At 42.9% G+C, this 23,988-nt stretch overlaps 1 protein-coding gene and 1 long non-coding RNA gene across 3 annotated transcripts in view; both read right to left on the bottom strand.

Annotated features, from left to right (window-relative positions):
* BAG4 (BAG cochaperone 4) overlaps positions 1-23,988 on the bottom strand; it is a 37,881-nt gene that overhangs the window by 4,756 nt on the left and 9,137 nt on the right. Inside the window, exon 2 of one of the 2 annotated variants that reach the window (XM_036297442.1) lies at positions 20,065-20,172. The exons of the other annotated variant lie outside the window; for it this stretch is intronic. Within the exon in view, the coding sequence (XP_036153335.1) occupies positions 20,065-20,172 (108 nt within the window). The remainder of the gene's footprint in view (positions 1-20,064; positions 20,173-23,988) is intronic. 2 annotated transcript variants of the gene reach the window in all.
* Positions 6,840-10,921, bottom strand: LOC118649917. Its single transcript, XR_004965799.1, has 3 exons — positions 10,805-10,921; positions 10,471-10,507; positions 6,840-7,103 (listed from the first exon to the last, which is right to left on the bottom strand). It is a non-coding gene; the product is annotated as an uncharacterized LOC118649917 (long non-coding RNA).

Here is a 23,988-nt window from a genome sequence, read left to right as displayed (position 1 = left end):
TGCAAGATTATAGTGAAAATTAAATGAGATGACATATATGAAATGCTTAATATAGTCCTGGCCAGTTTGCTCAGTGGTTAGAGTGTTGGCCCACAGGCTGAAGGGTATCAGGTTCAATTCCCACTCAAGGGCACATACCTCAGTTGCAGACTCAATCTCTGACCCCAGTCAGGGTGCGAATGGGAGGCAACCAATCGTTTTGTCTCTCTCACATCAATGTTTCTCTCTCTCTCTCTCTCTCTCTCTCTCTCTCTCTCTCTCTCTCTCTCTCTCTCCTTTTCCCCTTCTTCCCCCCTCCTCTCTCTCCTTCACTCTCTAAAAAAAATCAATGAAAAACATATCCTCAGGTGAGGATTTTTTTTTTAAATATATTTTATTGATTTTTTACAGAGAGGATGGGAGAGGGATAGAGAGTTAGAAACACCGATGAGAGAGAAACATCGGTCAGCTGCCTCCTGCACACACTCCCTACTGAGTATGTGCCCGCAACCAAGGCATATGCCCTTGACCAGAATTGAACCTGGGACCCTTGAGTCCGCAGGCCGATGCTCTATCCACTGAGCCAAACCCATCAGGGCAAGGTGAGGATTTTTTTTTTTTTTTTAATGCTTAATACAGTATCTGGCATGTAGTATGGTCAATAAATGGTAATTATTTATAATATCACTAGAGGCCCGATTCATGAAATTCGTGCAAAAGTAGCCTTCACAGCTGCAGTGACTACCTGGATCCCTCACTCGCAGCCACAACAGCTGCCTCCATCCAGGGGCTGCAGCCTAGCTTCGTCTGGAAAGACGTCCGGTCTAATTAGCATATTACTCTTTTATTATTATAGACTGTTGTTGGTATCATTTTGGCAAGGTCAGGAAATGAACCGTGATCATGTTCTTTGTACTAACATAAAAATCAAGTTTTCCAATATTCATCTTTCTTGCTAAAACTACATAATCTTTCCCACTTTAGATCAAAGAATACGAATCCTGTGCTGTTATCTATCTAGACTTATTGTGTTGATCATTTCCCAATGTATACAAATATCAAACCATTATTATGTTGTACACCTCAAACTAATACAATATTTCAGTTATACCTCAAAAAAAGAATCCGCCCAGTTGGCGTGGTTCAGTGGTTGAGTATCAACCTATGAACCAGGAGATCATGGTTCGATTCCCCATCAAGGCACATGCCTGGGTTGCAGGCTCAATCCCCAGTGTGAGGCACACAGGATGCAGCTGATCAATGATTTTCTCTCATCACTGATGTTTCTAGTTCTCTCTCCCTCTCCCTTCCTCTCTGAAATCAATAAATATATATATATGTATTTTAAAAGAATCCTGCACTAAGTTTGGCTCAGTGGATTGAGCGTCAGCCTGCGGATAGAAGGGTCCCAGGTTCAATTCCATTCAAGGGCTCATGTCCGGGTTGTGGGCTCAATCCCCAATGGGGGGCGTGCAGGAGGCAGCCAATCGATGATTCTCTCTCATCATTGATGTTTGTTTCTCTCTCCCTTTCCCTTCCTCTCTGAAATCAATATATATATATATATATATATATATATATAGAGAGAGAGAGAGAGAGAGAGAGAGAGAGAGAGAGAGAGAGAGAGAGATTTTTTTTTTTAGAGGCCCGGTGCACAAAAATTTGTGCACTCGGGGGGGGGGGCCTCTCCCTCAGCCCAGCCTGTGCCCTCTTGCAGTCTGGGACCCCTTGGGGGATGACCACCTGCTGGCTTAGGCCTGCTCCTTGGGGGATTGGTCCTAAGCTGGAAATCAGACATCCCTCTGGCAGCCCGGCAGCCCTTGGGGGATGTCCACTTGCCAGCGGGCAGCAGACCTAAGCTGCAGTCGGACATCCTTAGCACTGCTGAGGAGACAGGAGAGGCTCCCACCACCACAGCTGTACTGGCAGCCATCAGCCTGGCTTGTGGCTGAGCAGAGCTCCTCCCATGTGAGAGCCCCCTGACCACCAGAAGGCAGCTCCTGCATTGAGCATCTGCCCCCTGGTGGTCAGTGTGTGTCATAGTGACCAGTCATTCCCAGTTTTTCTGCTGTTAGGGTCAGTTTGCATACTACCCTTGTACTATATAGGATAGAGGCCTGGTGCACGGGTGGGCGCCGGCTGGTTTGCCCTGAAGGGTGTCCCGGATCAGGGTGGGGGTCCAGCTTGGGTGCCTGGCCAGCCTGGATGAGGGGATGATGGCTATTTGCAGCTGATCACACCCCCTTCAGGGTGGAGGTCCCCACTGGGGTGCCTGGCCAGTCTGGGTGAGGGGCTGAGGGCCGTTTTCATGCTGGCGAGCCACTGAAGCTCCCAACCTCTCCTTTTTTTCTTTTTTTTTATTCTGGGATTTATTTACCTTCTATGGCTGTCACTGGAGCTGAGAGCTGACTTTAGCTCTGAGGCCAGCTCCAGCTTGAGGCCTTGGCTGCTGAAAGCAGGTATCTGGGGTTTGTTTAGCTTCTATAATTGCAACGTTATTTCTTAGAGTGCAGCTCAGAGCCTGGCAGCGGCAGGCAGGAACCTTGGCTTCCTCCATCACTGGAGCAAGCAAACCTCCTGTTCGATTCAGCTGCCTGGCTGCCGGCCACCATCTTGGTTGGCAGTTAATTTGCATATTGCCCTGATTAGCCAATGGGAAGCATGTCAGAGGTATGGTTAATTACCCTATTTGTCTTTTATTAGATTAGATGAATCCTGATCTTATATAGCTGTTAATGATGGAAGAAAATGAAATTCAAATTTGATTCCTAATCTAACACATAAAAATTGGGATAAATCAATGTGATCTATGTGAAAAATAACTTAAATTCCTAGTCATACTTTTATAGCAAGAAGATAAAAGACAGGCTATTATCACCACATGCCTGGGAGTGGGTCAATGGAAGATTCCAGCAAGGCATTCCCTGAGTAGAAGGACAATGAACCATCCTTTGTTAAAGCCATTAGGAGGCTGTTAAGGTCTTCTGCCCATGGGTTAATGTGCCTAAACAAAGAATCCCTTAATACAACATACACAGTGGGTGACTTAGCATCTATCAACTGCCTACAGCAAGCCCCCTATGAGGGATGGAGCCAGCAACTAGAACATGTGTCCTGACCAGAAATGGAACTGGCAACCTTTCGGTGCAGAGGACAATGCCCAACCAACTGAGCCATCCCAGCCAGGGCTCTGTACTGATATTTAACTTCTAGAAATCCTTCCTAAGAAAATGATTCAACTAGAGAAAAAGTTATAGGCATAAATTTGTTCATCACAGCATTATTTATAATCACACAAAATTGTAAACAACCTAAATGCTCTATAATAATGGAATCATTAAGTAGATGATGGGCCATTCATTGAGGGAATTTTATTCTGCCTTTAAAAGTTATTATTAGCCCTGACCGGTTTGGCTCAGTGGATAGAGCATCGGCCTGCGGACTGAAGGGTCTCAGGTTCCATTCCAGTCAAGGGCATGTACCTTGGTTGTGGGCACATCCCCAGTAGGTGTGCAGGAGGCAGCTGATCGATGTTTCTCTCCCATCGATGTTTCTAGCTCTCTATCCCTCTCCCTTCCTCTCTGTAAAAAATCAAAAATATATATTTAAAAAATAAAAAAATAAAAATAAAAAGCGATATTAAAAAAAAAAAAAGTCACTATTAGCCTAGCTGGAGTGGCTGAGCTGGTGGAGCATAATCCGGTGCATGAAAAGTTGCCAGTTCAATCCATGTCTGGGCATATGCCCAGATTGCAGGCTCAATCCCCAGGTAGGTGGTGTGTAGGAAGCAGCCAATTGATGTTTCGCTCTCCCTCTCCATTCCTCCCTTTCTAAAATTCAATTTTAAAAAATGACCAATTTTATTACATACTAGAGACCCAATGTACGAAATTCATGCACTGGGGGGGGGGGAGGGTGTCCCCACAGCCCAGCCTGTGCCCTCTCACAGTCCGGGAGCCCTGCGATTGGTCACCCCAAAAAGGTAGGCCCCGCCCACCTGGCCAGGGCTCTTCAATGGATCACCCCCACAGAGGGGGGACCCACCCACCTGCTACAGCCCGCCAGTCGGTGGCCTGAGCCTTCCTCTGCAGGGCAATGGCCAGGCCCCCAACCAATCACATTGCACCCACCTTGGCTGGCCTGGCGCCAGTGGGTGTCATAGCATGGTTGTCCACAAGGTCGTTCGGCTGTCCGGTCTAATTAGCATATTATGCTTTTATTATTATAGATGTACATTTAGGGGTTCCATAAGAATATGAAATCCAGCCCTAGCCGGTTTGGCTCAGTGGATAGAGCTTCGGCCTGCGGACTAAAGGGTCCCAGGTTCGATTCCGGCCAAGGGTACATGCCCAGGTTGAGGGCTCGATCCCCAGTTGGGGGCATGCAGGAAGCAGTCAATCAATGATTCTCTCTCATCATTGATGTTTCTATCTCTCTCTCCCTCTTCCTTCCTCTCTGAAATTAATAAAGAAATATATATATAAAAAAAAAGAATATGAAATCCAAAGTCACATTGGGCAGTTGAGGCTAATATGCCATTCTAAACTAAGGAGAGGGAGGAAGGACTCTAGTATTTCAATAAGAACATATGCAATTTACAGGTAGATGAGAAAGAGCAAACATGTGGTAAACAAATTCTTGCTGGGTCACCCAGAAACAATAGGATACAGAGGAGAACCTAACATACAAGAGTTACTTGGATCCTCCCTGTCTGTCTGCCACACTTAATTCATATATGCTAAGGAAAACAACTAGCGAGAATAGCTCCCATCCATTAAGCAGGTCTTTTGATCTGAATGCCTTTAAACCAGTGGTTCTCAACCTTGGCTGCACATTAGAATCACCTGGGAATCTTTTCAAAATCCTGATTTCTGGGCCTCATCCTCCAGAAATTCTGTTTCTTTGTTATGGGGTGGGGTCACAACATTAGTAACAAAGATTCCCAGGTGATTCTAATGTGCAGCCAAGGTTGAGAACCACTGCTTTAGACAGATAAGTGGGAGGGTCAAAGGTTTGTGGGTTTTTTTTGTTTTTTTTTTAATTAAATCTTTATTGTTCAGATTATTACATTTGTTCCTCTTTTTTCCCCCCATAACTCCCCTCTTCCCAGTTCCCACCCCACCCTCCGCCCTCATTCCCCACCCACTGTCCTCATCCATAGGTGCACGATTTTTGTCCAGCCTCTCCCCGCATCTCCCTCACCCCTTTTCCCCCCAAGAATAGTCAGTCCATTCCCTTTCTATGTCCCTGATTCTATTATAATCACCAGTTCATTCTGTTCATCAGATTATTTATTCACTTGATTCTTAGATTCACTTGTTGATAGATGCATATTTGTTGTTCATAATTTGTATCTTTACCTTTTTCTTCTTCTTCCTCCTCTTAAAGGATACCTTTCAGCATTTCATATAATACTGGTTTGGTGGTGATGAACTCATTTAGCTTTTCCTTATCTGTGAAGTTCTTTATCTGACCTTCAATTCTGAATGATAGCTTTGCTGGATAAAGTAATCTTGGTTGTAGGTGCTTGGTATTCATCACTTTGAATATTTCTTGCCACTCCTTTCTGGCCTGCAAAGTTTCTGTTGAGAAATCAGCTGACAGTCATATGGGTATTCCCTTGTAGGTAACTAACTGACTTACTTTCTCTTGCTGCTTTTAAGATTCTCTCTTTGTCTTTTGCTCTTGGCATTTTAATTATGATGTGTCTTGGTGTGGTCCTGTTTGGATTCCTTTTGTTTGGGGTTCTCTGCGCTTCCTGGACTTGGAAGTCTATTTCTTTCACCAGGTAGGGGAAGTTTTCTGTCATTATTTCTTCAAATAGGTTTTCAATATCTTGCTCTCTCTCTTCTTCTGGCACCCCTATAATTCGGATGTTGGTATGCTTGAAGCTGTCCCAGAGGCTCCTTACACTATCTTCGTATTTTTGGATTCTTTTTTCATTTTGCTTTTCCGGTTGGGTGTTTTTTGCTTCTTCGCATTTCAAATCTTTGACTTGATTCTTGCGCTCCTCTGGTCTGCTGTTGGGAGTCTGTATAATATTCTTTATTTCAGTCAGTGTATGCTTAATTTCTAGTTGGTCCTTTATCACAACATCAAGGGTCTCATTAGATTTCTTGTACATCTCATTAAGTTTATCGGCAGTCTCTAGAAGACTCTTGAAAGACCTCAAAAGTGTGGTTTTGAATTCTATATCCAGCAGCCTGCTTTCCTCCAGTTCTGTCATTTGTGTTCTGTTTCTTTGTCTCGGCATTTTTTATGCTTCGCTGTGTCAATAGAGTGGCTTTCTGTGCTAAATGTCCCAATTACCTGAGTTAGACACTCTTGGTGCACCCCCCGTGGTCTTTGTGCTCAGTCTTGTTGTAGCTAAGCCTTGATTGTTGTAGGTAACACTGGGAGGGATTTGACCTCCAGGCCAACTGGCTGTGAGAATCAGCTGTGTCTGTAGTGGGAGAACTTCTGTCCTCTAGGGAGGTGCTAATCTAGCCTTTGCCTGAGGCTATCGCGCAAATGCCTCTGTGCAGGGCTTGGGCGGGGCAGAGCAGGTCCCAGGGGATCAACAGGGCGGGCGGAGCGAGCAGTTATGGCTGCTCTCAGTCCCGTCCCCAGAGGCTCTGCCTCTCAGTGTCCCAGCAACCACTGCAAACCTCGGAGAGAAAGCTGCCCTCAAGTTCCGACCGATGCCAGACAGTCCCACTTCTCCCGTTTGAGTCTGGGTCCCTAGAGACTCGCCCAGAACTGGAGCTCAGAGCCTGAGACTCCCTCCCGATTGAAACAGACAACCGCGCCCTCAGCCGCCAGCCTGCTCCGAGCACACCTCCGCACCTTAGTATTTCACTTCCACATTGCGCCTCCTCTGAGTCTCGGTATGCTTTTCTCTTTCCTTCTAGTTGTGGAATTACCACTCAGCCAGCCTTCCTGTGGTTCTGGGTGATGTCCATTCCGTCTTTTAGTTGTATTTTTGAAGTGGTTGTACGAGGCAGCACTCTCCGGTGCTTACCCATGCCACCATCTTGGTTTCTCCTGAGACTGTCAATCTTGATGGAAGTATATTTCTACTAATGCTTCTTGGGCCATTCGGTACCCGTGGCTGGAGTGTGGGAGAAGGTGCAGAATTGTGGAATCTGGGGAGAGAGGGGGATCCAGGAGAAGTGGCAGCGAGTTTAGTGCTGAGTCATGGGCAGCCATTTTGTCCTGACAAAGGTTTTTTTATGAATCTTTTGTTTCTTAAAAATAACCAGCTTAAAGTAATCGATATCCCAAAAGGACTATTTTGGGGTGGCAAACTCTGCTTTCCCTCATTAGGATAATATAATTAAGAGTATTTTTGCTTCCCTTTCTTTATTTTCCAAATTATTAATAATAAAGTTGCACTCTTTATAGTAAAAAAATTTTTATGTAATTAAAAATGTCATTAAATCCCAAGTGTGTCTAGAATCTAGAGCAGGGGTGGGCAAACTTTTTGACTCAAGGGCCACAATGGGTTCTTAAACTGGACCGGAGGGCCAGAACAAAAGCATGGATGGAGTGTTTCTGTGAACTAATATAAATTCAAAGTAAACATCATTACATAAAAGGGTATGGTCTTTTTTTTTTTTTAGTTTTATTCATTTCAAACGGGCCAGATCCGGCCCGCAGGCCGTAGTTTGCCCACGGCTGATCTAGAGGGTTGCTAGAACCACAGCTTCTTCATTGGTTTCTGAGTAGAGTATTGGGTTTTTTTTGGTAATCCTTACCCAACGATATTTTTCCATTGATTTTTAGAGAGTGGGAGGGAGGGGGAGAAACATCAATCTGAGAGAGACACACGGATTGGTTGTCTCCACCCTGGGATCATGCCTGCAACCAAGGTAACTGCCCTTGACCAGACTCAAACCCAGGACCCTTCAGTCCACAGGTGACCCTCTTCCAAGTACAGACAGTCCTCGGGTTACGTCGGACATCGTTTCGTGGTTACGTCACCATCTCCCATTTATTTATTAAAAATAAAAAGTTCCGTCATTTCGACGTATGTACATATGTGCTTTATGTTTGTTATTATTTATTTACCACAAGTAAAGGTCAGGAATTGTTATCTTTCTTTTAAATTTTTTTTACTGTTTGACTTCATTACTGCTGTGTATGTGTTCCATGTGAGTGACGTAGGTGCTTATGTAGGTGGGTTCCGACTTACAGCAAAAATCGCGTTACGTCACGCCATAGGAACGGATCTCCGATGTAACCCGAGGACCTACTGTACACTATTTTAATGAAGAGGAAACTTGTATCTGGTGACAGCAAGCTGTGATGTGAAACATGTCAGCTGATATGTAAAGAGATGAAATCTGAAACTGATGAAGAATTAAAATCTTTGACAGTCACTAAATTTCTGTAAAACTAGAGGCCCAGTGCACAGATTCATGAACATTGAAAGGAAATTAATTAGAAGGTGGCTGGCAGGCGGGACTGGGAGACAGGCCAGACACGCCCTGGAGCCTACCTCCCATGGTCCCTCCCTGGCCGGCCGCACCTGGGGCGGCGCTGGGACTCAAAGGGTGTCTGCAGAGTAAGTGGGAACCCTCTGGCAGGTGGGGTCGCTCAGCCTGGCCTGCGGGAATCAGGCAACTGGAAAGGAGCCCAGGCTGGCACCAATCCCACTCATCCTGGCCCCGCTCCGGCTCATCCCGGCCCTGCTGCACCTGCCGCCGCCACCGCTCAGTAGTGCACTGTCGTGGAGGTGGGAGAGATTCACTCTGCCACAGTTGCTTTTGCCAGCATCTGGTGCCCCTCAGTCAGCTGAGCGGCACTCCCACTGTGAGAATGCACTGACCACCAGGGGGCAGCTCCTGTGTTGAGCATCTGCTCCTTGGTGGTCAGTGCATGTCATAGAGACCGGCCAAATGGTCGTTCGGCCATTCAGTCACTTAGGCTTTTATATAGATAGATACTCAATCTGGATTCCGGAGGAAGTCAAGAGACTGGAACTTTTTAAACTCAGAGAAATTCCCACTGCTACTCTAGTTCTAGATCAGCCGTGGGCAAACTACGGCCCGGGGGCCGGATCCAGCCCGTTTGAAATGAATAAAACTAAAAAAAAAAAAGACCGTACCCTTTTATGTAATGATGTTTACTTTGAATTTATATTAGTTCACACAAACACTCCATCCATGCTTTTGTTCCGGCCCTCCGGTCCAGTTTAAGAACCCATTGTGGCCCTCGAGTCAAAAAGTTTGCCCACCCCTGTTCTAGATGAACATATAGCTAGACATGACTTAGCATTCAAAAGTGAAAATATGGCATTACATTGCAAGTTAAAGATTATCTAGTATGATATATTTCTACCAAAAGGTGATTTCACAGTTAATGAATTTTTGTATGGATGTAGAATCTAAAGAAGAGAAAAGTGGTCAGGTCTCTCACCCAAAAAACGATACTGTTCAATGAATTCCCTTTCCATCTGATAAATGAATATCAAACAGCAAACATAAGTAATAATAAAACATTCCTCTAGCAGCACCACAACTCCTCCTGTTTTGTTTATATTGAAAAACACGGAAGGCTTCACCACAAAATATTCCAAGATTTCACAGTTATCAACAGTCAACATCAACTTGAATTTCTACTAATACTCATTTTTGGAATTGTCAAATCAATTATCACCTCCCAGTTGCTTCCTCATGCACCACCTCTACAATTTTTGTCTCACAGGAGTGCCTCACCACAGTACTTAATAACATAGTATTTTACAACCTAACTCCCCTTTAAATTAAATGAAAAAGTGATACAATGCCTTTTTGTATCATGATTTCTCAATTCAGAATGTTATAAAAGGACCTCAGTTCTTTGTTAGATCATTTCTATCCCCAGGCACTCTGTGTTCTATGGTGTAATCTCTCAGAAGCCAAGAGAATATCTCCTTTATCAGAAAATCAATGTGAAAACACCCAACGTCTTTCATCCTCTCCTGCAGGGCCCTGAGAAATCATTTGGTCTGGCCCTGCCAAGGCATTAGGGGTGAGTTAATTAAATGTTTGACCACATATAGCAGGCTAATTTTTAAGTTGATAATTTTGTATGGCCTGCGAATGATGTTCTAAATATCCAAATGGCCCTTTGGCAGGAAAAAAGGTTTCCCACCTCTGCTTTAGAAGGTACAAGGAAAAGAAGCTTTAGAAAATCAGGCTGAATTAATAATCAATGAGAGGATTTTACTTCTTTTAAAAAAAACTGATTTTTAGACAGAGGAAAGGGGAGAAGAGGGAGAGAGAGAGAGACATCTATTGTTGCCTCCCACACCCATACTGACTGTGATGGAACCGCAACCTGGGTTTGTGCCCTGATCAGAACCAAACCCTCCACCTTTTGGTGCACAGGACAATGCTCTAACCAACTGAGCCACACTGGTCAGGGCTCAATAAGAGGATTTTTAAACAATCCACATCATCACTAGAAAACTGCATGTTTGTCATACAAATTACTTCCTGTTTTTTAGATGTCTTCATGAGTTCATACCTTTTCCCAAGTATCCCCTTGTTGGTAGATCACTGACCTACAATGTGCATGTGTACAAAAAAAACATGGAGTCAGTTGCTAAAGATGTTGGTTAAAGATGAGGTGATCATATTTCAGAAATGTTTCAAAGTTTTTAAGTCTTCTGAAAAGTAGTCTGGCAGCACAGCAAAGAAAATAAAGAAGTTCCTGGCCCAGTTTCAGAGCTCTGAAACAGAAGCCAAAGAGGAAGAAAATCAAGGCAAGGCTTCTTTCACTTCCAGAAGTCCTTGATGGAAATGAAGGAGTTATTAGAGAAAATAAGAAGTAATCTTAGTTTAAAGAACTCAGAGAATACCTCACGAACTTCATCAACAGTCTGGTGACACAATATCTTCTGCCTCTGTATGAGTTGGTGTACTTCAGTGCTGCTCACACCCTGCTCCATGAATCGCCCTACATGCTCCTCTTACCAATCCTTACTATTAGCTGAAGAACGAAGCTCTGAAAAATGAGGAAAGCTATATATCAAAGATTGCCCCAATAGCTGCACAGTACATAAACTGCACCTGCAAGTGAAGCAGGCTAATCAACGGGTGCATTGAGAAGAAGCCTTAGCAACATTAATAGCTTTTAAAGAAATGGATATAAATTCCACATTCTCAGAAAACAAATACATGTAATTATGCATTCTTAGTTTATTAAAACTATTTCTGAATTAGAATTTTTAAGATATATAAAACCTACCAAATAGAAGAACGATCATGTGGCAAGACTAACATGAAGTGGCAGCGAGAAGGCAAATGAGTGACACCATTTAATTTTTTTAAAAAAGAAACTAGTCATATCTACATACCACTACAGGAGTCTGTTTTGGTCAGAAGATAAACTGTAATTCCCCCATGATGTTTCATCAGAAAAATACATGTGATACCCCATTCGGGTAGATGTCTAGATACCTTTGGGTCACTACTGTTGCTTTCAAAAAATCATTACAAATAATAAGTGACTCTTTCTTAAACATATGTAATATACACATGTAATAAATTCCTTCCCTTAAGAGGGGAAAATGCCATGTTCTAAGAACAATCTTTACCAATAAGATCAATTGATGAAATCATAAAAATTAACATTGCTAAGAAAAATTGTAACTCATACTTAAAAGAGTGATGTCTTTCTCTCACATTAACTGTAAAAGTAATGCATGCCACTCCTCAATTTGATCTATATGCAATCCCAACGAAAATCCTAGGTACCTTTTGTGCTGAAATTGAAAGGTGATCCTAAAATTCATATGGAATTGCAAGGGACCCAGAACAGCCAAGACAATCTTGAAAAAGAAAGTTGGAGGACTCATACTTACTGATTTCAAATTTTACTACAGAACTATAGTATTCAAAACAATCTGGTATTGCCATAAAATCATATATATGGTCAGTTGATTTTCAACAAAGGTACCAAGATATTTCAATGAGGAAAAACTAGTCTTTTCAACAGATGGTACTAAAATATTTGGATAGGCATGTGGAAAGGAATGAAGTTGGACCCTACTTCACACCATATACAGAAATTAACTAAAAATGGATCACAGCCCCCTAAATATAAAAGCTAAAACTATTTTTTTTTAAAGCTCTTTAAAGAAAACATAGGAGCAAATCTGTGACCTTGGCTTCAGTGATGGTTTCTTAGATAGAGCACCAAAAGCAAAAGCAACAAAGGAAAGAAAAGATAAATTAGACTTCAAAATAAAAAACATCAAAATTAAAAACATTTGTGCTTCAAAGGACACTATCAAGAGACTGAAAAGCCCTGGCCCAGTTGGTTGAGCGTCATCCCATGCACCAAGAGATCACTGGTTCAATTCCGGGACAGGGCACATGCCTGTGTTGCAATCCCCAGTAGGGGGTGTGCAAGAGGAAGCCCATCCATGTTTCCCTCATTGATCGTTCTCTCTCTCTCTCTCTCTCCTCTCTCTCTATATATATCTCTCTCCCTCTCTCCCTCCTTCCCTCCCTCCCCCCTTCCCCTCCTCTTTCACTGAAATCAATAAAAAATACATTTTTTAAAAAAAGAGTGAATGACATCCACAGAATGGGAGAAAATATTTGTAAGTCATATATTTCGTAAGAGACTTTTATCTAGAATACATAAAGAACTCTTACAAGTCAACAATTTTCAAAAATCCATTATAAAAATGGACAAAGGATCTGAATAGTTCTCCAAATAAGATACATGAATGGCTAATAATAAGCACATGAAAATACCTTCAACATCATTAGTCATCAGGAATCTGCAAATTAAAACCACAATGAGATACCACTTCATGCCCACTAGATATATTAGTTTAAAAAAAAAAAAAGGAAAATAGCAAGTGTTGGCAAGAATATGGAAAAACTGAAACCCTCATTCATTGCTGCTGGGGATGTGAGTTGATGCTGTTGCTTTGGAAAACAGTTTGTCAGTTCCTCAAACTGTTATACAGAGTTAACATATTACCCACCATTTCCACTCCTAGGTACCTACCCAAGCAAGAGAATGGAAAACATATGTCCATATAAAAACTGGTACCCAAATGTTTATAGCAGCATGACTCAAAACAGACAAAAAGTAGAAAAACTCAAATTTCTATTAACCAATAAATAGGTAAAATAAATATGGTATAACCACAGAATGGATATTACTATTTAGCCATAGAAAAGAAATGACATAACACAACATGAAAGAACATTATACTAAGTGAAAGAAGCCAGTCACAAGATACCAGTCACATGATTCTGTTTACATGAAATGTTCAGAATAGACAAACTCAGGGAGATTAAAAAGTAGATTCGAGGTTGCCAGGAGCTAGGAGGTGGGAGAAATGGGGTGACAGGTATATAGTTTCTATTTGGGGTGATGAAAATGTTCTGGAATTTGACAGTGATTATAGTTGCACAACCTGTGAATGTACTAAGAACAACTGAACTGTTCACCTGAAAGGGTAGGTGGCCAAACCACAAGCATGTAGCACTAAGCAATAACAATGCCTGCTTCTCAATTTCAGTCACAGGAATGATGACACATTAGAAAAATGGAAGTTTGTGATAGATAAGTAGTAACATCATTGTTATCTTTATTTTGCATTCCACTATCTCGGATCAACCTTATCTTAAAGTTCACATATACTTGATTATTATTTTTAAAAAGATTGCTTTTATATTTCCCCTAAATAAATATGCAAACCTTGCTCTAACTTTAATTATTCTGGCTCAAAATCAATCTTAAAGAATTGATTACATCAACAAATTAATGAGGGGAAAAAAGGAACATAATGTGGTTTTTCAGGTGAATTATTCAGCCCCATAAAAAAACTTGCTGCTATTATTTCAGCCTACATATCACTAATAAATTAGAACAGAATTGAATATAGTATCCAACTATTTGAAACCCATCAGAATTATATTAGTACTAGAGGCCCGGTGCACAAAAATTTGTGCACTCGGGGGTCCCTCAGCCCAGTCTATGCCCTCTTGCAATGTGGGACCCCTCAGAGGATGTCCACCCGAGTGGGGACCCTCAACCCATAGAGGTTTGGCCAGCCTGGGTGAGGGGCTAATGGCTGTTTTCAGGCTGGCCACACCCCTTTTAGGGTGGGGGGGTCCCCACTGGGGTGCCTGGCCAGTCTGGGTGAGGGGCTGAGGGCTGTTTTCAGGCTGGCCAAGCACCCTAGCTACATAAGCTCCCAGCCTCTCCTTTTTTTTTTTTTTATTCTGGGATTTATTTACCTTCCATAATTGAAACTTTAAACTTTGCCTTTAGTGGAGGCCTGAGGAAAGCTTGGCTTCCTCCATCGCCAGGGGCAACCCACTCCTGCTCACTCCAGCTCCGTGGCCACCGCTGGCTGAAAGCAGATATCTGGGGTTTGTTTACCTTCTATAATTGAAACTTTGTTGCTTTCAGTGGAGCTCAGAGCCAGGCCGCGGCAGGCGGGAAACCTTGGCTTCCTTCATCACAGGAGCAAGCAAGGCTCCTGCTCGCTCCAGCTCCATGGCTGCCAGCCGCCATCTTGGTTGGGTTAATTTGCATATAGTTGCTCTGATTGGCTGGTGGGCGTGGCTTAAGGTGTAGCAAAAATATGGTCAATTTGCATGTTTGTCTTTTATTAGTATACGATAGTTTACAGTGATCAAAATTTTAATTCTGCAGAGAACATTATTTTACATGAATTCTTACCTGGATCTAAAATTCAAATTCTTTGAAAGCTACTTAAGTGCAGCCACTGTAAAATTGAATATACAATGGGGCCTTGACTTACGAGTGTCCCGACTAACGAGTTTTTTCGAGATATGAGCTGTCTCTCGGCTGATTTTTTGCTTTGAGTTGCAAGCTAAAATTCGGGTTACATATGAGCCAGCTTCAGATACCCCACCGCTAGTTGGCGCAGCGAACGTCACAGTGATTTGACATACGAGTAATCTGAGTTACGAGCTCTGTCACGGAACGAATTAAACTCCTAAGTCAAGGCCACACTGTACTACAATCATATTTTTAAAATATTATTTGCATGTAAAATATGGTATCTAGATAGAAAAAAACAGAAGGAAATACAGAGATGTGACAATTATTGCTTTATTAGAGTGGCCAGATTATGGGTGACTAACTTTTTAAACATTTCCTCATTGGTAGAATCATCTCTGAAAAAAGTAATTTGGCTATCCTATATAATAAAAGGCTAATATGCAAATCGCTGAACAGTGGAATGACTGGTCGCTATGACGTGCACTGACCAGCAGGGGGCAGAAGATGCTCAACGCAGGAGTTGCCCCCTGGTGGTCAGTGCACTCCCACAAGAGGAGCGCTGCTCAGCCAGAAGCCAGGCTCACGGCTAGCAAGTGCAGCAGCAGTGGTGGGAGCCTCTCCCACCTCTGCAGCAGGCAGACATCCCTGGAGGGGTCCTGGACTGTGAGAGGGTGCAGGAACAACCCCCCTCCCCACCCAGTGCACGAATGTTGTGCACCAGGCCTCTAGTATTTAATAACAATGTATTTGCATCAAAATGACTGCATGTAAACAGCTTTCAAATAATTTGAATTTTAGATCCAGATCAGAGTTCATGTAAATTAAGGTTCTCCGCAGAATTAAATTTTCAGATTACCCCAGAGAAATCCTTATCTCATACAGAAAAGTAAAAAACCATGTTGAGTAAAAAGAGGAAGGAGAGAATGCTAGGGTAAAACCACTCAGATCAAGTTTTAAGACATTAAATAATACTATATAAATACATATACAAACAGTAAAAGCATAAACACATGTATAATATAATAAATATAACTTCAAAAATAGAAAGAAATGTTATATGGGGCTCCATTGTATTTGTTTTACTTTTTTTTTTAAATATATTTTATTGATTTTTTACAGAGAGGAAGGAAGAAGGATAGAGAGTTAGAAACATCGATGAGAGAGAAACATCGATCAGCTGCCTCCCACACACCTCCTACCGGGGATGTGCCCACAACCAAGGTACATGCCCTTAACCAGAATCGAACCTGGGAGCTTTCCGTCTGCAGGCCAACGCTCTATCCATTGAGCCAAACCAGTCAGGGCTGTTTTATTTTTTTAAAAAAATCTGAAACAAATGTGGCAAACTTAAAAACTGACAAAGGAGCTGGATTTAAAAATGTACATTTTTTTTCTGTTTGCTTTCAATATGCTTGAAATATTTAAAATAAAAGAAGTCAAATTTTCTTCTTCTTAAATATTTTTTTATTGATTTCAGAGAGGAAGGGAGAGGGAGAGGGAGAGAGAGATAGAAACATCAATGATGAGAGAGAATCATTGATTGGCTGCCTCCTGCATGATTGAGCCTGCAACCCAGGCATGTGCCCTGACTGGGAATCAAACCATGACCTCCTGGTGCATAGGTCAATGCTCAACCACTAAGCTATGTCTGGGCAGAAGTCAAATGTTCTTACTCCAAAGGCAAAGCAACAGAAGCAAACATAAATAAGTGGGACAAATATCAAACTAAAAAGCTTCTGCACAGCAAAGAAAAAACCATGACAAAATGAAAGCACATTTCTCCTACTGAATGGGAGAAAATGTTTGCAAATTCTATTTCTGATAAGGAATTAATATACAAAATATATAAAGACCTCATACAAGTCAATAGCAAAAATAATCAGCTTAAGATGGCAGAAGATCTGAACAGACATTTTTTTTAAGGAAGACGTATAGATGGCCAGCAGGTACATGAAAGAGTCTTAATATCACTAATCATCGGGGAAATGTAAATCAAAACCACAATGAGCACACCACACCTATTAGAATGCCTAATATCAAAAGAGGCAAGAAACAAGTGTTAGTATGGATGTAGAGAAAAGGGAACCTTTTTGCACTGCTGGTGGGATTATAAATTGGTGCAGCCACTATGGAAACCAGTATAAAGTTCCTCAAAAAGTTAAAAATAGAACTACCACGTGACCCAACAATGCCATATCTAGAAATATATCCAAAGAATACAAAACATTAATTCAAAAAGGTATCTGTACCCCCATGTTCAGTAAAGTATCATATCTAATAAAAGAGAAACATGGTAATTAGCTGTAACTTCACTACCCTTCCCATTGGCTAATCAGGGAAATATGCAAATTAACTGCCAAACAAGATGGCAGCCGACAGCCAGGCAACTGACACGAACAGGAGGATTGCTTGCTCCAGTGACGGAGGAAGCCAACATTCCCCACCTGCCGTTGCTGGGCTCTGAGCTGCTCTCTAAGAAACATTGTTACAAATATAGAAGCTAAACAAAACCCCAGAAACCTGCTTTCAGTCAGCGGGGATCTCAGAGTTGGAGTCGCAACAAAGTTTCAAATACAGAAGGTAAACAAAGTTCAGAAACCTGCTTTCAGCAGCCAAGGTCTGAGCTAAATCTGGCTCTCAGCTCCAGTGACAGTCATAGAAGGTAAATAAATCCCAGAATTAAAAAAAAAAGGAAAAAAGGAGAAGCTGGGAGCTTCAGTCACCCGCCAGCCTGAAAACGGCCCTCAGCCCCTCACCCAGACTGGCCAGGCACCCCAGTGGGGAACCCCACCCTGAAGGGGGTGCCACCAGCTGCAAACAGCCATCATCCCCTCATCCAGGCTGCCAGGCACCCAAGCGGGACCCCAACCCTGATCCAGGACACCCTTTAGGGCAAACCAGCTGGCCCCCACCCGTGCACCAGGCCTCTATCCTGTATAGTAAAAGGGTAATATGCCTCCCAGCACCGGGATCAGCGGAGCTGCGAGGCCTCCTAAACCCGAGATCAGCGAAGCCAAGAGGCCTCCCAGCACCGGGATCAGCAGAGCAGCGAGGCCTCCCAGCACCGGGATCAGCGGAGTGGCAAGGCCTCCCAGCACCGGGATCAGCGGAGCAGCGAGGACTCCCGGCACTGGGATCAGCAGAGCCACGAGGCCTCCTGGCCCCTGGAGCAGCGTGACAGGGGGCAGCGCCCAAACCCCCTGATTGCCCTGTGGCTCTGTGTGTGAAAGGGCACGGGGCCACAACATCCCTATCCGCTCTGCTCTGTTCGTGAAAGGGGAAGGCGCCCCAATCCCCTGATCAGCCCTGCTCTGTGCCTGATAGGGGGGAGCTCCCCAACCCCCTGATCGGCCCTGCTCTGTGTGTGACAGGGTGCGGCACCCCAACCCCCCCATGGGCCCTACTCTGTGTGTGATGGGGTGGAGCCGCAACCTCCCCAATGGCCCTGCCCTAAGTGTGACAGGGGGCGGCACCCCAACCCCCCAATCGGTCCTACCCTGAGCGTCACTGAGGGTGGCATCCCAACATCCCAATCCACCCTGCTCTGTGCATGACAGGGGGCGGCGCCCCAACTCCCCAATCGGCCCTGCTCTGAGCCCGACCAGGAGCTGCAGGGCAGGCACCTAGGGATTGGGCCTGCCCTCTGCCACCCGGGAGTGGGCCTAAGCCAGCAGGTTGTTATCTCCCAAGGGGTCCCAGACTGTGAGAGGGCACAAGTGGGGCTGAGGGACACCCCCCACCCCGCCAGTGCACAAATTTTTGTGCACTGGACCTCTAGTTCTATATAATAAAAGCCAAGTGACCGAACCGTGAACAACTGCTCGACCAGTTGCTATGACAGCCCCTGACCAGCAGGGGGCAGATGCTCAATGCAGGAGCTGCCCCTTGGTGGTCAATGAGCTCCCACAGTGGGAGTGCCACTCCGCTGACCAGGATGAGCGGCTGCTCCCACAGCAGGTGGATCCCCACAGGCCACACACCCCCACCAGTGCACAAATCCCGTGCACCAGGCCTCTAGTTATTAATAGCCAAGACGTGGAAACAACCAAAATGTTCATAAATGAATCAACAGATAAAGAAAATGTGGTATATGTATATAATGGAATATTATTCATCCATAAAAATAGAAGAAAATCTTGACAATTGGAACTACATGGATGGACCTTGAGGGCATTATGCTAAGTGAAATAAGCCAGACAGACAAAGACAAATATCATATTATCTCACTTATATGTGGAATCTAAACTAAACACAAACAGCCCAACTCAAAGATACAGAGAACAGACTGGTGGTTTCGAGGATGAGAGAAAGGGGCAGCAGGAATAAATGAAGGCAGTCAAAAGGTACGAACTTCCAGGTATAAAAAAAATAAATTGCCGCCAAAACCGGTTTGGCTCAGTGGATAGAGCGTTGGCCTGCGGACTGAAGGGTCCCAGGTTCGATTCCGGTCAAGGGCATGTACCTTGGTTGCGGGCACATCCCCAGTGGAAAATGTGCAGGAGGCAGCTGATCGATGTTTCTCTCTCATCGATGTTTCTAACTCTCTATCTCTCTCCTTTCCTCACTGTAAAAACTCAATAAAATATATTTTAAAAAAAAAATAAATAAATAAATAAAAAAATATAAATAAATAAATTGCCGAGGCCGGTTTGGCTCAGTGGATAGAGCGTCGGCCTGCGGACTGAAGGGTCCCGGGTTCGGTTCCGGTCGAGGGCATGTGCCTGGGTTGCGGGCACATCCCCAGTGGGAGATGTGCAGGAGGCAGCTGATCGATGTTTCTCTCTCATCGATGTTTCTAACTTTCTATCTCTCTCCCTTCCTCTCTGTGAAAAATCAATAAAATATATTTAAAAAAAAAATTATGAAGATGTACTGTACAGCATGGTGACCATAGTTAATACTGTACCATATATTTCAAAGTTGCTAAAAGAATAAGCCTTAAAATGTTTCATCACAAAAAAGTAAAATTTGTAATTATATATGGTAATGAATGTTAACTAGACCTATCATTTTGCAATATATACAAATATTTAATCATTGTTATATACCTCAAACTAATATAATGTTATATATGCCAATTATATTTCTAAAAAAGGTTAAATTTAAAAAAATAAGTACATTTTGTTTCCAGATCCTGAGAAATAAACTATTATGCCTTAAGCTATCTTTGTTATAGGTAATATTTGTCTAGATATTTATCTTTAAGCTAAAAATACTAAGATGATTAGATATATTAAATAACAAACCCCACACATCATTACTATGAAATCTCCATAGTTCCTGAAAATAAATCAGTTCATTAAGAAAATATTCAGAAACTCTGTCAATTTTAGACCATACCTGGCCTTGCATTTCTGGTCTTACAGGATATGTACTTGTTGGGTAAGGAGCCCTAGGTCTGGCAGAGTTCCAGTAGTTGGAATTGTAGCTAGGATATGGTGGCTGCTCCTAAAACAAAAAACAAAAGAAAGTGGAAAATAAATGCACTTTTACTAACATTCTTACATTATTCTGAGAAGTTGAGAGAGACAGATATAAGTTTCAAAAAAGAAGGAAAAGCACTAGAACCCTTCTATAAAATCAATTATTATTAAATTGATGCAGATATATATGATAAATCACATACCCTAGGACAGGGGTGGGAAATCTTTTTTCTGCCAAGAGCCATTCGGATATTTATAACATCATTCATGGGCTGTACAAAATTATCAACTTAAAAATTAGCCTGCTACATTTGGTCAAACATTTAATTAACTCAACCCTAATGCCTTGGCAGGGCCAGACCAAACAATATGGCCCATGGGCTGGATGTTTCGCACCCATGCCCTAGAACAAAACAATATTGACTGTCTAGTAAAAGCCTGTTCTTATGCATTATGCCAATACTACCAGACCAAATGATATATAAAGGAATTTTACTATGTCAAGATGATTAGCAAAACCAGAAAAATTAGATTCCTTTATCCCTCGCCAATCACTAACTCCATCAATACTAAAATTTAATTAATGCAGCAAATTATAGTTCTTTGCCATTGTTGAGTAGTATTTACTTATTTCAATAACTTTGGAACTTGAAAGTATTACTACTAAACTTTACCTCAAATTTACTTTATTAAACTTTTAGTACTTCAAATACATAAAACTTTAATACTCAATTTCTTTGCCTGGCTACTCTAGTTTTTTCACATTCTTCTACACCAGTGATGGCGAACCTTTTGAGCTCAGCGTGTCAGCATTTTGAAAAACCCTAACTTAACTCTGGTGCCGTGTCACATATAGAAATTTTTTGATATTTGCAACCACAGTAAAACAAAGATTTATATTTTTTATATTTATTTTATATATTTAAATGCCATTTAACAAAGAAAAATCAACCAAAAAAATGAGTTCTCATGTCACCTCTGACACGCGTGTCATAGGCTCACCATCACTGCTCTACACTCTGCTATGGCCCAGCTTTGTGCTGGTAACCTGTAACTAACTTCATATCAGGAATTAATATAGAACAATTTGGTAATTTTCTCCTAGGAGAAAATCTAGCTATGACATTAAACTCTACAGCTTTTAAGTCCAACTCAAAAAGTTAATGTAATTATTTGCAATAAGCCAATAACTCTGATGAGACAAGATCAACTCAAAACTTTTCAAAGTCTGGTTTAATATATACATTTCTTACCCTATAAGCTGTTATTGTGCTTTGAACTTTGTAGTTTAAGTATAGTTTTAAGCTTAAACAGAATCTTTGAATTTTCCCAAAAAACTGTGAATATGGTTTCACAAAGAAGTGAACTGGCAGTGTGATCACTGAGAGTTTAATTTTCACCATCTGAGCTTAATTACAATACTTATCTACACTAATAAAAGAGAAACATGGTAATTGGCGTACGACCGCTACCCTTTTCATTGGCTAATCAGCAAGATATGCAAATTAACTGTCAGCCAAGATGGCGGCCGGCAGCCAGGCAGCTTGAAACTAACATGAGGCTTGCTTGCCTCAGTGACGGAGGATCGTTGGAGGAAACCAACGTTCCCCGCCTGAGGCTGCAGGCCTCTGAGCGGGCAGTTTAAGAAACATTGTAACAAATACCGCCGGACTTCAGCCAGCAGATTCGCAACATTGTAAGCAAAGGCCAGAAACCTACTTTCAGCCGCGGAGGCCTAAGAGCTGGAGCCAAGCCTCAAGGTAAAGCTGGCCCAGAATAAAAAAAAAAAAAAGAAAGAAAGAAAGGAGCAGTTGGGAACTTCAGTCACTCCCAGACTGAAAACAGCCCTCAGCCTCTCAGCCAGACTGGCCAGGCACCCCAGTGGGGACCCCCACCCTGATCCAGGACACCTTTCAGGGCAAACCAGCCGGCCCCACCCATGCACCAGGCCTCTACCCTATATAGTAAAAGGGTAATATGCCTCCCGGCACTGGGATCAGCGCCCAAACCCCCTGATCACCCTGCGGCTCTGTGTGTGACAGGGGGTGGGGCCCCAACCCCCTGAGCAGCCCTGCTCTGTGCCTGATAGGGGAGAGCTCCCCAACGCCCCCCCACGGGCCCTGCTCTGTGTGTGATGGGGTAGAGCCATAACCTCCCCATCGGCCCTGCCCTGAGTGTGAGAGTGGCAGCGCCCCAACCCCGATTGGCCCTGCTCTGTGCGTGACAGGGGGTGGCGCCGCAACCTCCCCATTGACCCTGCCTTGAGTGTGACAGGGGACGGTGCCCCAACCCCCCAATCGGCCCTACCCTGAGCGTGACTGAGGGTGGCATCACAACCTCCCAATCTGCCCTGCTCTGAGCCCGACCAGGGACTGCACCTAGGGATTGGGCCTGCCCTCTGCCAACCGGGAGCAGGCCTAAGCCAGCAGGTCGTTATCTCCCGAGGGGTCCCAGACTGCGAGAGGGCACAGGCTGGGCTGAGGGACCCCCCCCAAGTGCACAAATTTTTGTGCACCGGGCCTCTAGTTGGTTTCATAAAACTGTTCCTAAAGTTTGTAATTATTCTATATGACAGTATACCAGGTGTACCGGTTAATAATGACAGATTTTGTAATCAAAGAAAACACGATAATTTCAAGAGAAACATCAAAAGTGCTTTATTCAAAGTAATGTCCATTGCTAGCTACACATGTCCCCCATCTTTCAGGCAATTTGTGGATACCGTCCCAATAGAACTTTTCTTGTTTTGAGGCAAACCATTCAGAGACCCAATTTTCATCTTCTTCATACGTTTTGAAGTGCTGCTCAGAAAGTGCATGTGCCATCGATTGGAACAAGTGGTAATCTGAAGGAGCAAGGTCTGGTGAATACAGCAGGTAGGTTAATACTTCCCAGGCAAGACCTTTTAAAGTGTCTTTAACTGGTTTTGAAGTGTGTGATGGTGCATTATCATGAAGCAAAATCACTTTGCTGTGTCTTCTGGCCCATTCTGATTGTTTCACGATCAGAGCGTGGTTCAAATTGATTATTTGTTGCCAGTAGCGATCAGAATTAATGGTTTCACCTGGTTTTCGAAGCCCATAATACACCACACCCTCTCCTGATCCCACCAAAGCATTGTCTTCTTTCCGAAGTGATTTGGCCTTGCAGTCGATGTTGATGGTTGACCTGGATCAACCCATGATTTTGTGCGTTTGGGATTCTCAAAATAAATCCACTTTTCATCGCCAGTCACAATTCGATGCAAAAAAGACTTTCTTTCATGCCATTGAAGCAACATTTTACTGATGACTTTTCGGTTTTCCATTTGTCTTTCGTTCAGTTGATGTGGCACCCATTTTCCTTCCTTTAAAATCTTTCCCATTGCTTGTAAAAGATCAGAAATTGTTTACTGAGCAACGTTTAATCTTTCTGCAAGTTGTTTTTGAGTTTGACACACATCTTCATCCAATAATGCTTGTAATTGTTGGTCTTCAAACATTTTAAATTGACCTGAACTTTCTTTGTCTTTCACATCGAAATCATCACCTTTAAAAAGCGTTTAACCCAGCGTTCCCAAGTATCTTGAGATGGAGCATGTTCATCATAAGCTTCCCGAAGTGTACGGTAACTTTCAGCAGCACTTTTCTTCAAAATAAAGTAATGAATTAAAAGTTCCCACAAATGCTCTTCTTTTTGGCACGAAATTCAACATTTTTAAGCGTAAAAATATCTATGATGTTAACACCTTCAGCAAATTTGACATATGAAGTTTTAAAGCTTGCTGTCAATACAACAAAATAGCATACATATCAAATCGCATATACATCAACATATGTGTAACTCCATCTATTGAAAAAAA

Source organism: Myotis myotis, unplaced genomic scaffold (assembly GCF_014108235.1).
Source record: "Myotis myotis isolate mMyoMyo1 unplaced genomic scaffold, mMyoMyo1.p scaffold_m19_p_3, whole genome shotgun sequence".
Lineage (NCBI taxonomy): Eukaryota > Metazoa > Chordata > Mammalia > Chiroptera > Vespertilionidae > Myotis > Myotis myotis.
Note: the sequence above shows the minus strand (reverse complement) of the source record. Positions and strands in the feature narration are given on the sequence as shown.